The sequence below is a fragment of the Alosa sapidissima genome, chromosome 8, assembly GCF_018492685.1.
Source record: "Alosa sapidissima isolate fAloSap1 chromosome 8, fAloSap1.pri, whole genome shotgun sequence".
Classification (NCBI taxonomy): domain Eukaryota; kingdom Metazoa; phylum Chordata; class Actinopteri; order Clupeiformes; family Clupeidae; genus Alosa; species Alosa sapidissima.
In genome coordinates this window covers 17362542-17376007 of record NC_055964.1, presented here as the reverse complement: position 1 = coordinate 17376007, position 13466 = coordinate 17362542, and the positions used below count along the sequence as shown (strand labels likewise).

The following is a 13466-nucleotide window of genomic DNA, read 5'->3' as shown; positions in this document are numbered from 1 at the left end:
CACACACACACACACACACACACACACACACACACACACAGACAGACAGACACACACAAACACACACACAAACACATAAACACACACACACACACACACACACACACACACACACACACACACACACACACACACACACACACACACAGCCGGTCACGCTCAGAAACATCAGTCTCGTCTGAAAGCAAAAGTGCACTGACATTTCTGCCCTGGGATGTTTCTTCCCTCTATATTACCTGTCACGGAACAGACTAGTGGTGAGCGGTATTAAGGACTGTGTCCTCGGGTCAGCCCCTGACTATCCCTGCTTTCTGTCTTTTTCTTTCCTAGGCAACAGTAGAGCCTTTAGAAAACACTGACACTGAAATTTACATATCATTCTATTCTATTAACATTCTATTCAAACTAACTGACAACACAATACAGGCGCACATTTTTTAAAAGCATTCCAGATTATTTTTTGGACCTTGTAGTCTGAATCTTGGTGTTGCTAGGGACATGTTTTACCATGTCACGTCAACATGAATAAGTTTGTCCTAATCAACCTGATGCATTTCTATAGCTGTATAGCCATGAATTTTGTCTATTGGCTTTCACAGATTCAGCTGCCATTGTATGTGCTTGTACATTCACACAGGCACCCACACACACACACACACACACCCACACACACAGCCAGTCAGTGAAGTAATGATAGAGTCTGGCAGGAAGAGAGAAAAAGCTAAGCTAAAATCAGGAAAACGTTTTACAGCTCTGATTATTCATCACTTTTTTTGTTCTCCCTGTAATGAATGCCGCTCCCAGACCATAAACAGCAGGATCACAGGGGATTTTTTGATGATTACATTTCTAGCGTTGATTTCCACTCTATCACACTTGGAAATAAGATGTGATCTATGTGAAATGTAAACAGATTTCTATCCGGGAGAGGAAAATGCATTTAGGCAGCGCAGGAGATTCACTTTGGACTGTACGGTGGAGGTACAAACACACACACACACACACACACACACACACACACACACACACGCACACACACACACACACGCACATACACACACACACAAATGAATAATGCCAATAACTAGTTCTTCTACTGGAGCTCCCTGTTGTTTTCTCCTTCCTGTGTCATTTTTTGTTCATATTACTGAAAATATCAAGGCTATTCTTCATTCTGTGGTTCCTCCGCTTACCCCAATACAAAACTAAAAAGCTTTAGATTAAACTGAAAATGGATTTGTCAGGAAGAGGGAGAGAACAGACAGAGACAGCAGTAAAACAAAGTGGTAATTTGATTTCACAGAAAGGTACTGTTAATATCTGAAGGTGTCCTCATGCCATTTATACTGAATACATTTTTACCATGTAATATTATATGTCAAGATGACACATGAGCAAGGGGAGGCTTTAATGCTGAACACATCTTTTATGTACATCATGCAAATGTATTACACTGATATAGATATACTATAGGCCACAGATTTCACTATTGTGATAAGGCATGTAGTCTATACTAGCCAGGCTTTCCACTGGTAATCCTCTGCGTGGATGACTATATGGAGCATGGGGTTTTATGACACTTCTCCATCTCTCCAGGGAGGATGAGCAGCATGTGCATGGGCACCACACTGGTGGAGTTCAAGAGACCACAAGGCCACGCGGCAGCAGGTCATAATGATTAACACAGGCCAACTCTCAGCACTAACAGCGGGATTCAATCAATACGGCTTTGGCCCCATATTTCTCTCTGATTGTGAAGGTCATTTGGAAAGACATACAAATTCAGTGACTGCTGCCAAAGCCAGCCAAAGCCAGCCAAAGCCATTTTTAGCCCATCAGTATTTCATTTAAGTCCAATTTATAGACCCACAACTGTGGATGCCAAATGATCAGAAATATTCATCAAGTTAATTCCGTAAGACCTGTGTAATGCCAAGTTATGAAAATAGCGCTAACCTGGATCTAGGGTGAGCTCTGCTTCACTCAGCCCAGTGTATTTGACATGCCTAAGCCATTTTATATTACTACATTTCAAGAATCTTTTCAGAATTGCCTTCAATCAAATGTTTTTGATTTGATCCAAGATCACGCCTGTCACAACCACCACGGTATACTTATTTCTCTGCTCCTTTTTTGATATTTATCATCATTCACCATTGCATATGACTATTCCAGGCTGCTGCTCTATATCTGGTTTAAACCTGGCGATTCATAGGGCAGTGCATTGAAAGCCCACCCACTTAATATACAGTGAAGGCGCTACAGTGGTGAGTACATAAGCTCCTTAAGCGCACTTTGCCTTCACAAGTAGCGTGTATGCTCTCAAACCATTCAGTAACACTCCCACGATAAGTATACTTAGACAGTACACCGCAGATAAAGGCATATTTACTAAAAAAAAAGGTAGTAAAGAAACAGAAGCCACTCGTCCAAACAGGCGACTACAGCGGGCGCTCAACGCAAGGGTTCTGTTCATGGAGCGTATGCTGCAACGTTAGCTCCCACTATAATCAATGGAACTAGCTACACCAGACTTGAATGCACATTCAAAAAAAATAGACCAGTGTTCTAAAACAATTTTTATGCTCTGTGAATGAAACACTTTCACTCTACGAATGGATTCCAGTGAAACTCGGCTGTAACCCTCGGTCCAGACATGGGAATAAAAACTAGAACCCTCCCAAGGCAGAATACCCATGTGCTTGTTTGGGTCGTTTGAACTTGTCTGTTTAGTCTTTTGGAGTGACGCGGTGGTATTTCCCCTCAAAAGCCTTTGCCTCCTTTTATTTTTTAATGAGTCCAACAGGAGACCAAGTTTGAATCTCTGCCAAAAATGTCTGATGTGATTAATTTGGCTAAGAGAACAACTTTTACAAATTAACCACTAGATAATTAGACAACACAGACATGATATTCATATGCTTCATATTTGTTTTTTCGCTTTAATGATGAAACTGTGATTCAAAGCAAGCAAAGAGATGTTTTCTCTAGTTTCTAACCTTCAAAAGACTCTACTGTCTCGTTCTGTCCTTGCGAGAGAAACACTTGGCTCCTCTGAGAATCAAGTGATCAAATGGGCAGAGAGTACGAAAAAACAAATGAAGCACTTTTTTACGATCAAACTCAGTGTCACAACAAGAGGTCAGTCTCAACAAATAATTAAAAAAAAAATGCAAACAAATAATTTACAAGACAGTAAAAACAGCATCTACAGTACAAAACATTGATTGGAGGTTTATGTATAGTACAATTCAGATGTATCTCACTTGCAGCTAAAATATGTGGAACCATATACAAGGGGGTTAGTCTCACTAATTCAGACCATACATGCAGCCCCAGCCTGATAGACACCAAATAATGTTGTGTATATTTATGGATTAAGGTGCCCCAGACACAAAGAAAACATGCCTCTCTCTCCTTATGTTGCTATATGTGCAAGCAGAGGTACACTAGGGGCAGTCGTGGCCTACTGGTTAGCGCTTAGGACTTGTAACCGGAGGGTTGCCGGTTCGAAACCCCGACCAGTAGGCCTTGAGCAAGGCACCTAACCCCTCACTGCTCCCCGAGCGCCGCTGTTGATGCAGGCAGCTCACTGCGCCGGGATTAATGTGTGCTTCACTTCACTGTGTGTACACTGTGTGCTGAGTGTGTTTCACTAATTCACAGATTGGGATAAATGCAGAGACCAAATTTCCCTCACTGGATCAAAAGAGTATACTTATACTTACTTATACTTATACACCATGTACTGTATCACCATATCATTATGCTCCAGTATTCTGTCTCTTAAGATGCCCTATCTATTCATTATGTTGACCACCCCCAAATATGGCTGTGTCCATTTTGATGCAATTAGGACCATTTGTCCCATGACAGAATTACTTGATTCTGTATGAGCGCTCCTTTGAGAAGCATCCAAGGAGCGACTGGACTCGCACCTCTGCTGCCCTGGTCAGCCTGCTTCATTCAGCAGCTACAGTAAGAAATAGCCTGTTAGATTCTGCAGACTGCCTGTTTGAGACTTTTTCTTTGTATCTGCTCCTTTACCATCTACAATAAATCAGTTTATTGGTGATCCTGATTCATCCGTCAAGTCTTATTTGTATGCAATTTCAATCCAACAATTTGTACTGTGACCCGGATTTGAACCGGTGTTGCTGCTGAACTGCCACTTCTGCCAGTGAGGTTTATGTTTTTTTTTTACAGTTTGTCAGCAGGATTACCGTATACAAAATATACCAATATTCATGAAACTTGGTGGAGGGTTGTGGCATGAGTCAAGAGAGAAACGATTTAATTCTGGAGCAGATCCAGATCAAAGGGTAGATCCTGGATTCTATCTTCTGGATAGTTCCAGATAGCTATGATGTAATGTTTTGTTGTTCTGAATGAATTCATATTTGACCTGTGCTTTTTGAAGCTCACAACACATAAGGACATCAAACAGAGAAGATGAGAACCATACAAACACTACTGGTGTGGCTAGTCACTGCTTTTCCCACCCATCTGCAGCCCTCACAGTTGTCAAGCTTTTTACATTTCAACATTATCTGGACAGAGTAGAGTATGCATTGATGCCAGCTAATATTGGTGTCTGGATATACCATGGCCATGTTAGGAACGCCTGATCAACGTGATTGGTTAGGCTGGAACAATGATTTCAAAGCAAACGCAAAGTATACACCCGTCACAATGCTAGACTTGGAAACATATCCCAATTGTGAGTCACCAGACTCTTTTCATGAAGTAAATAAGTCTGAATTTCACCAGGCTAGTCTGAATATGGTAGCCATAGAAAGTAGTTATACAAAGAACTAACCGCCATCATCATATACAAAAGGGACCGAAATGAATGTGTATTCCAATTGAGTTGAAAATCACTCATTGGATTCTGCCCAAGCATTTGACACAAAGAGCTCTGGGTTCTTCACTTCTTTTGAATCTAAGTGAAATGCAACTACACCACTCAAAGTGTTCCTACCAAAGACCCTTGAAACAAACACCCCACATCCTTAATAATGATATTTTTTATGAGGACTCTCTGCCTAATGTAAGTGGGTCAAAATGTTCAGATTCAGCTGAAAGCTAGACTAAAACTTCAATCATGAAGGCATCTCCATGCCCATATGGACCTGTAAAAGCAAAGGACTACCATAAAAGCACCATTTTATACAACAGAATTAATAAACTGTGATCTTCAGCTTCATATGCTTGACTTTACATGTCCTTTTTGAATTGTCTCTGTGACTGAAAAAGTGCTCTGTAAGATTAGATATCTAAAAGGCCAGTGAAATTCCACAAAGTTCATCCCATACATGAGTTTATCAGACAATTATGGCTCACTTTCATTTATTTCCCTTGGGAACTCCACAAATTAAAGAAAAGAATAACATCTGAAATAAAGCTGACGTGATTATGAAGGAAATCAAACAAGAATTAGGAACACAACTGGTAACGGTTTTACAGTTAGATGGGTTTCAAACAAGTGCCATCATTTGAGCTTTGGTGGCTCCTAACTGGAATATTACCTGTGTATGCAGTTCTGAGAGTACTCTCCTCCTGAAGCCATTTCCTGTTATCCTAGCACTGTAATGTTTCAACATCTGTCTAATACTTTAAATTGAAGGCTTAGGGCTCTCCTGAAGGAACATTATTTCTCTAGGCACAGACCTTTACCGTGCCTCTATTTCAGCATAGACTCTGTATTGCATATCCAATCTTTACATGGTTGGGTGCTTTTATACAGCAAAATCATCTGATTCTTCATTAGTATGCTGTTTACTAAGGAATTGCTGACAGTGGCAAAAACAGCAAAGGGACATGTGTATCAGTGCATACAGTCCATATGGACTAGTTACTGCATATATAAAACATATTAAAAAGGAATAATAGATGCATATGACCACAGGAGTCAGGAAACCACATCCTGATAAAGACCTAAAAGAACTTTCTGATCTGGTAAAGGCCACCATATCATTCAGATATTAGCTTTGAGCACTGTGTGTACACTTTTGTATCTACAGGGGTCTATCTAAAAAACAAACAAAAAAATACTACTACTACTACTACTACTACTACCAATAGTAACTACTACTGCTAATGATAATAATAAATGAAAAAACGTGTTTAAACATATACTGTATACGGTATATATACTGTAGTCTATATGCCTATAATGTATACCTGGATTTGTTGCAAAAGTTGTTGGCCCTCTGGTTCTTACCCTGCACACTGATGATATAGGGTTGGGAGGTTATTATAAGGTAGAAAGGCAACCCTCTCTCTATCTGGAAATGTGCATTTCATTACACTCCACACTCTGCTGCCTTATCTCTCCTGTGTGCCTCTCCGAGCACCGAGGATCCATTAATCACGACTAACCTGAGTTTGCAACAGTGTATCATTCACAAAAAAAAGAAAAAATAAATAAATAAATAAATAATATCCTTTCCTCTGGAGCGCCCCTGTGCAGCTTCAATTCGAGATGTACGGATGGCTCATTAGAACCTCATTATATGTTTGTTCATTAACTGTATGCGTTTGGTTGAGAATAGGCCATGGCTGTGACTGATAAATTAGCCTGGGGAATAGTTTGCTATAGGATGGATGATTTTGTTTCCTGGCTTGTAATGGGACTGTCAGAGGGAAAAATAAGCACGCCTTAACTGATATAGAAGGTAATAGAAGTATTAACTCGAGCTCTTCAGCTCCTGGTCAATCAAGTCAATAAAGAAAAGATTAAACAAGGATTAAGCGAAAGAAAAAAATCCTCAGGTGTTTCAATGCAGACGTTGTTAGTGAATGGATTACCTGCTTATAGATGGTGGAGGCTTCATGATCAATAGTACACCACTCGTAACACTCAGAGTGAAGCAGCTGCATTAAAATTGGAATGGGTGGCCAAACTTGTAAAAGCGCTGCTACATCATGTGCTTGAATCGAATGTTTATTTGCAACTGCACTCAACTGTGACAGTGAAAGAACATTCTGCTCTTGTGTGCGAACTCTGGGAGTGCAACTATTGTGCTGTAAAACAGGTAAGGCTTCTCTGCTCCAGTAGCTGTAACAAGGTCACTCCATATGAGGCTCTATCCATCTCACTTATCACCGGAAGTGCTGGCTGTATTACCGTTATATGATAAATGGGATGTATTTCTTAAGGCATGCACATATATCTGTAGTAGGGGTTGAATCTATAACTGTTAAGGCTTGGTTCCGTTTTTCTTCGCTGTGTATTAATTACATATTGACTATGTGGGATATTTTTTATATGTCTCTCATTGAGGTATTTAGTATACCTTACATATATAGTGAAATCTGGTTACCATCCTCTGACTCCTGTGTCATCTGAAACCCCTCTGTAAGAATGTTTTGACTTAGGAGTGCTAAGATAACCCCTGTGTCATCAAACTGATGGTGACCCTCAGGATGAGGGGTTGTAAACATTTCTTATCTCTGTTAAAAAAACAGATGGTTAAATGATCACTGGTGGGTGACAACTTGTGATTTTCCGTGGGTGTGTGTTAAGGGTATAAGAGTTGGCTTCACCCACAGATGGGTGGGCTTGTCACTTTGAGGGTGGAATGTCCGCACACTTGCTCCATTAGGATTTTTTAATGACCAGTGTTACGTTTCGAGCTTACGATCTTCATCAGACTTGAATATCAGACAGACTGTCGCCATATTTAAACAAGTACAAAAGGTCACATGACCAATCCCACCAGCTTGAGCCATAAATACATAGATTTACAAAAAAATATATACATATATATACAGATAATATCTACAAAATGCATGTACTTATAGAAAAACATTTATATAGTATATATATATATATATATATATATATATATATATATATATATATATATATATATATATATATATATATATCAGGCCGCATTAGGCCATCATAATTATAAGTAAACATTATATTGGTGTCTATTCAGTCTACAGGTTACTCATCATACAATTATATGAAGGAGACTACATTCACATTTGTAAAATACAAGTATACAACCATATCCAGATAGTAGTTCACATAGTCGAGTCATGACACACCATCACACAGTCAGGTCAGTTACAGAAAGGGCCTAATACTGTCTTCATTTAACCCTTTAGGTGACATTGTGTATACGTGTATGTATACTATATAAATGTTTTTCTATAAGTACATGCATTTTGTAGATATTATGTGTATATGTATATGCTTTTGTAAATCTATATATTTATGGATCAAGCCTATTGGTGGGGTTGGTCATGTGACCTTTTGTACTTGTTTAAATATGGCGACAGTCTGTCTGATATTCAAGTCTGATAAAGAGCGTAAGCTCAAAACGTAACACTGGTGAATAGTCATTGACCTTTAAACACTGTTCGTTGCTACCCCCCTTAATGTACTGTTCGCGGTCAAATTTGACCGGACAGTTTTAACTGCTCTTATTTTAACATAAATTAAAAATGTACACTTTAGCAATAGTAATAATAATATTTTTTATATTTTTTCATTTCTTTTTATATATTTTTAAGATTTGCCTCAATGGATGTTGGTATGGTAGCCAGGGCACCTACTCAACCATAGTGCTGGCATTCTGTAAAACTTTTCATGCACTTCACACATACAGGTGCCCCTCGTACATCCTTCCATCCACTGTTCATCACAGACACAGGGTGCCTCACTAATGCATCGCCTTTTTTCATGGGGGCCCTCATACAGGGATCAACCTGACCTAAGGGTCCCTCAAACAGCACAAAACCTGCACTCTGATTGCTTTTTTATTTGTAGAGCGCTTTATCATGTACTCAAACACTGAACATTGTAGGGTAAAAAAGGGAGGCAGGCAGGATTAAAAATAAAAAGAAAGTAGAATGAAATAATAAATTAGGAGGCTGATGGGAGCAAGTGTGCAGACATTCCACCCTCTTTTCATTTTATAGCCTAGCACTTTTTGTCCAGCACCTGCCTTTTCAATGGGCTTGTTATTTTGACATTTCATGTGGGTAACATGCTCCCGGCGTTGTGAATAAAGCTGAAGTCTCACACCAGTTGTCTTGGATTCATTTTGACCACAACTATACTGGTGAGAGAGTGAGAGTCGGAAATTTACCTGGATGTATTCATGAGACAAATGGTTTCCGATTATGATATTCACAGCAAAGGGTAAATTAAACATGCACTGCGTTTGTCTGTAAAGGAGCATGGTTGCAGAGGAATATGCATGTATACAGTGCAAACACACACACACAAACACACGCACACACACACACACACACACACACAGACACACACACACACACACACACACACACACACACACACACACACACACACACAAAATACACACACATACAGTACATACAAAGTATGAATATTATGTAATCCAAGGAGCTCTTGAGCAAGGCACCCTGCTGGTGTGTACATGTGGTTGATGCAATCAGAGAACACATCTGTTCTTCTGCAGGCACACAAAAGCTTACTTATGTAAAATGTATCATCCAGAGGCAGGAGGAAAGCCTCACACACACATACACACATACACACACACACACACACACACACACACGCGCGCGCGCGCAAAAGAAACCACTACATGACGTAGCGAGGGGAACGTCTGAAATGGAAATTCAAAGGGTCACAAGTGGGAGGAGAGGACATCCATATTTGAAGACGAGCAGATTGCGAAACAGATGAGGAAGACTCCAGGACATCAGTCATCGTCACGGAGACGAGACACTACAGGTGATGGCAAACCCTCTCCATTGCCGCGCATAAACAGGTGGGCTTGGCTGATTTAGTCTCATTGTAAGTCCAAAGGGTGGCACACAGAGAGAGAGACAGAGAGCGAAGTGGGGAATCAGGGCCGACTGAATTCCCACCAGCAAACGAAGATAGATCCAATTCATGTATTATTAATTACATCAGACCTTTTTTTACAAACTAGGCCACCCTCCCCCGGCCACAGCACCACTGCAAAGTTCAGTAACTTCTGTAGCTTTTTCTATGTGGGACGTACGGTACTCATATGAAATTGGCACTGACATTGATCAACAGCTGGTAAACAAACAAGTAGGCTAAAGTGAAAAAGTGACTTGTATTTAAAGTCAGAGTGAGGTTGAGAACATAGGGAATTTCTTTTATTGAGTTTCCTGACACTCCACTAAACTCTTAGCCCAGTATTCAATTAGCTTATCAGCACATTAGAATTCCATCACCGCAATATCCCACAGCTATTTAATTAACATTCTCACAAAACTCTCAGACTGTCAGATTGCCCCTCCAGTTTGTGATTGAATTTGCAATGTTTTATTCCGACCATTGGAGTTCAGAAAAGAAATTCAGCTGCTAATAGTTGGTCGTTAAATGTAGTTTAACAATTTGGTGTAGTATTAAAAATGGAAAATATTTCCACATGTGCTCTACATGCTCTAAATAACTTTCCACGAATATTCCTGATTTGTTAATTTCTGCAAACTGAAATACACAAATTTGGAAAAAGTTAGGTCAATCAACATCTCAAATTCATAGTTTCCATATGCACTTCCCCGCTTTCAGATGTAAATCCAGTAAATCCAAACCATCTGTATCTTGGTTGCACCCCAGAGTACCAAGTGTGTTAAAACGGCAAATGATTTAATTGAGAATGTAACATGACATTCAGTTTAATAAGTCATGCTACCCTTATTTTATACCCTTAAAACAAAGAAAGGAAGCTGTTAACCCAAATCGTACAAGACAGAACGAATAAGTACACACAGCCTGCTACAGCATGCTCTGATTCTCACATGCGATGCATGCGTTCAACCCTTCCGCTCAATCTATATATATTTACAGTTGGCAGGCAATGAAACGGGCTGCAGCTCTCTCTGTCAGGGGAGTAGCTTCATTTTTGTTTAACACAGTCAGAACAAGGTCGCCCTACCACACCGCTCTCTGCAATCACAGTCAATACCAGGTTAAATGAGTATGACCCTCGACTCACCAAACAGTGTTGAATTCCACGTGTGCGTCGAAGAAGCCCACAACGGGCGCGGTGGCAGCGTTCCATCCCTGGATCCTGGCGCGAATCAGGCCCTCACGCTTCGTGTTTCTCACAATCTTCACTAGGCCTGGGTAACGCTTGTTAACGTACTGGTCCAGATTGAACTTCAACTCCACTGAAGGAAGAACAGATATGTAGAAACAGATGAATGAATGGCAGTTGTGAATGAGTGGCATTTTCCATGTTATATTATGTTAAACCCCCCTCCCTCCTTCCTTCCCCAAGAAAACAAAGTAGGCTATTTAAGTCTCCCCAGCAATGTAATTCCTTTTTTGGGGACTTGTCATTAGTGTGATGCGACCTCCAAATGGTCACTATATTGGCTTCATGGTGAATTTCCAAATTTCATCCATCCACACAGACTGTGGTCACCATCAGCTGACTGGCCATGAGCAGTTATGGGCTCTGGCCCTCCGAGCACTATCCCCTCTCTCAGCAGTCAGGTGAAGCCTCCTGCGCCCGGTGCAGGATGAGCTGGGGGGAAGTAAACAAATGGCAGGCAAGGACATGCTTGGGGGAGATTGATGAGTGTTTGAGCTTCTCGCTGCAGGTTGCTGAGTGCTCTAGTTTCGGGCAGAGGAGAGTAATAAGGACACTTGCCGTGCACAGCTTCCTAAACGCTCCGATGCGCGAATCCCACTCTCACTCCTCACATAAATCAGCTCGGGAGAAATACACAACATAATTTATAACTTTGATGAAGATGTCACAGTAGAGGGAATTTGGACTGTGAGAGGGAGTGTGTGTGTGTGTGGGAATGTGTCTGTGTGTTTTCAACAAATAAACACCCTTACAGTTCACAAATTGAAGCTACATTTATCTATCAGGATAAAAATGAGACCTGCTGCCTGCAATAAATGTGCTGAAATCAAACGTTATTGAACACCATCTGTCCCTGTAAACACTTTTTTAATGACCGCATACCGAAGGAAGCTGTACCGAACAATGAATCTGAACTAAGAAAAACTGCCGTCTTTCAGACATAATTGTGGCAATTTATGACTTCTAACATCTGTGCACATTACATTGTGGATTATGAAGATATTTCACATGCACGTGGTTTCAGATAGAGAAGCTAAGTCAGAAGTAAAGCGTATGCGTCTTCTTATTTCATCAAAATGGACGCTTTCAGCTTAATGCTCAAATCTGGTGCCACAGCTTGATGTGTGGCTCACAAGGCAATGCTTGTGGATGGATGATGCTGTGCAGCCCCCAAGGGTATGATAATAGATGGAAAATAATGCAAGCCAAGACAATAGCTGTTCACGCTTAGATTAATATGAATGTCCAAGGAATGAAGGATCTGTCGAGGCCCAATGCTCTCCTCATGTAAGAAAGATTGGATAATGGTACTCATCTTTTCTCTCAGTGAAAATCAAACAATGTCTGTTTATTTATGTTCTCTACACTAAAAAATTGAATTTCAGAAGGCTGTGTTCGGGGCCTCATTTGAGAAAAGGGTAATGAAAATTGAGTGGCTGTCTACATAATTCGGCATCAAATGAAACTGGAGAAAAAACCCTGAAAAATTAAAAATAAGGCTCAAGGCTCACACAGAACTGTTGTGTGCAGTGGTCTCAGTCTTAGGTGACAAGAGACATGACGGAGGGAGTGTGGTTGCTAAGTATGATTCATTATTCACAAGTAATCCTCAGTGTACCTCCAGGCACTTCACACACCACATGTTAAATGAGAAAGGACAAGCAGAACCACCGAGGAAAGGTCAAGTAGCCAGCCTTGCATGTTAATGGTTTAATGTCGCCCGAGCACAGCAACCGCGTCAGCAAAACATTAACACTGGAATCATTGTTACAGCAAACAAAACAAAACTGGTCAGAGAGCATGCTGGCGACACTATCACCAGCGTTACAATTTTGCCTCTCCGTTTGGTGTTAAATATGCTTCCCACTGCGCAGCTTCCGCTGAGATGGAGCTGGGATGAGGCGGATGCCACTGTTGACTTTGGCTTGGTCCCTTTTCAGGATGCCATTTATGCAGCTCCTGTGCAGGCCAGCCTGGGGGAAGATGGGACCTCAGTCCCTGCCAAGGGGATGCGGGGCCAAATGTCGGTTGGAATCTAGTACAGTGTGGAGCCTGTGAAAAAGACAGGCCTTTTGGATGCAAAACTGGCTGCCGTGCGAAAAGCAGGTGTTGCAGGAGGCAGACCAAACACAGTGAAACACAAAAGGAACAGACCCCGGCCTGATCGGAGTGGAGCCCCAACACAATATACACAATGGTTCACCAGAGGACACGGGAACCATGAGGTTCTCTGGTGTTGTTGCTATTTCTGAACCCCTAACTGTGTTCAAGAGTACACCCCCAAGGGGGCTCATTTTGGTTTGCCATCGCTTCCTCCATCCCCTCTCTGGTGTTCCATATTCTCTACGCTCTCAATCACACACTGGTTCACGTGTACACAGAGAC

The 13466-nt window shown here is 41.0% G+C and overlaps 1 protein-coding gene across 2 annotated transcripts in view; it reads right to left on the bottom strand.

Annotated features, from left to right (window-relative positions):
- The window catches only part of galnt9 (polypeptide N-acetylgalactosaminyltransferase 9), a 67005-nt gene that overhangs the window by 27234 nt on the left and 26305 nt on the right, over positions 1 to 13466 (bottom strand). For both annotated transcript variants that reach the window (XM_042102068.1, XM_042102069.1), the window contains exon 4: positions 10980 to 11154. In XM_042102068.1, the coding sequence (XP_041958002.1) occupies positions 10980 to 11154 (175 nt within the window). The remainder of the gene's footprint in view (positions 1 to 10979; positions 11155 to 13466) is intronic.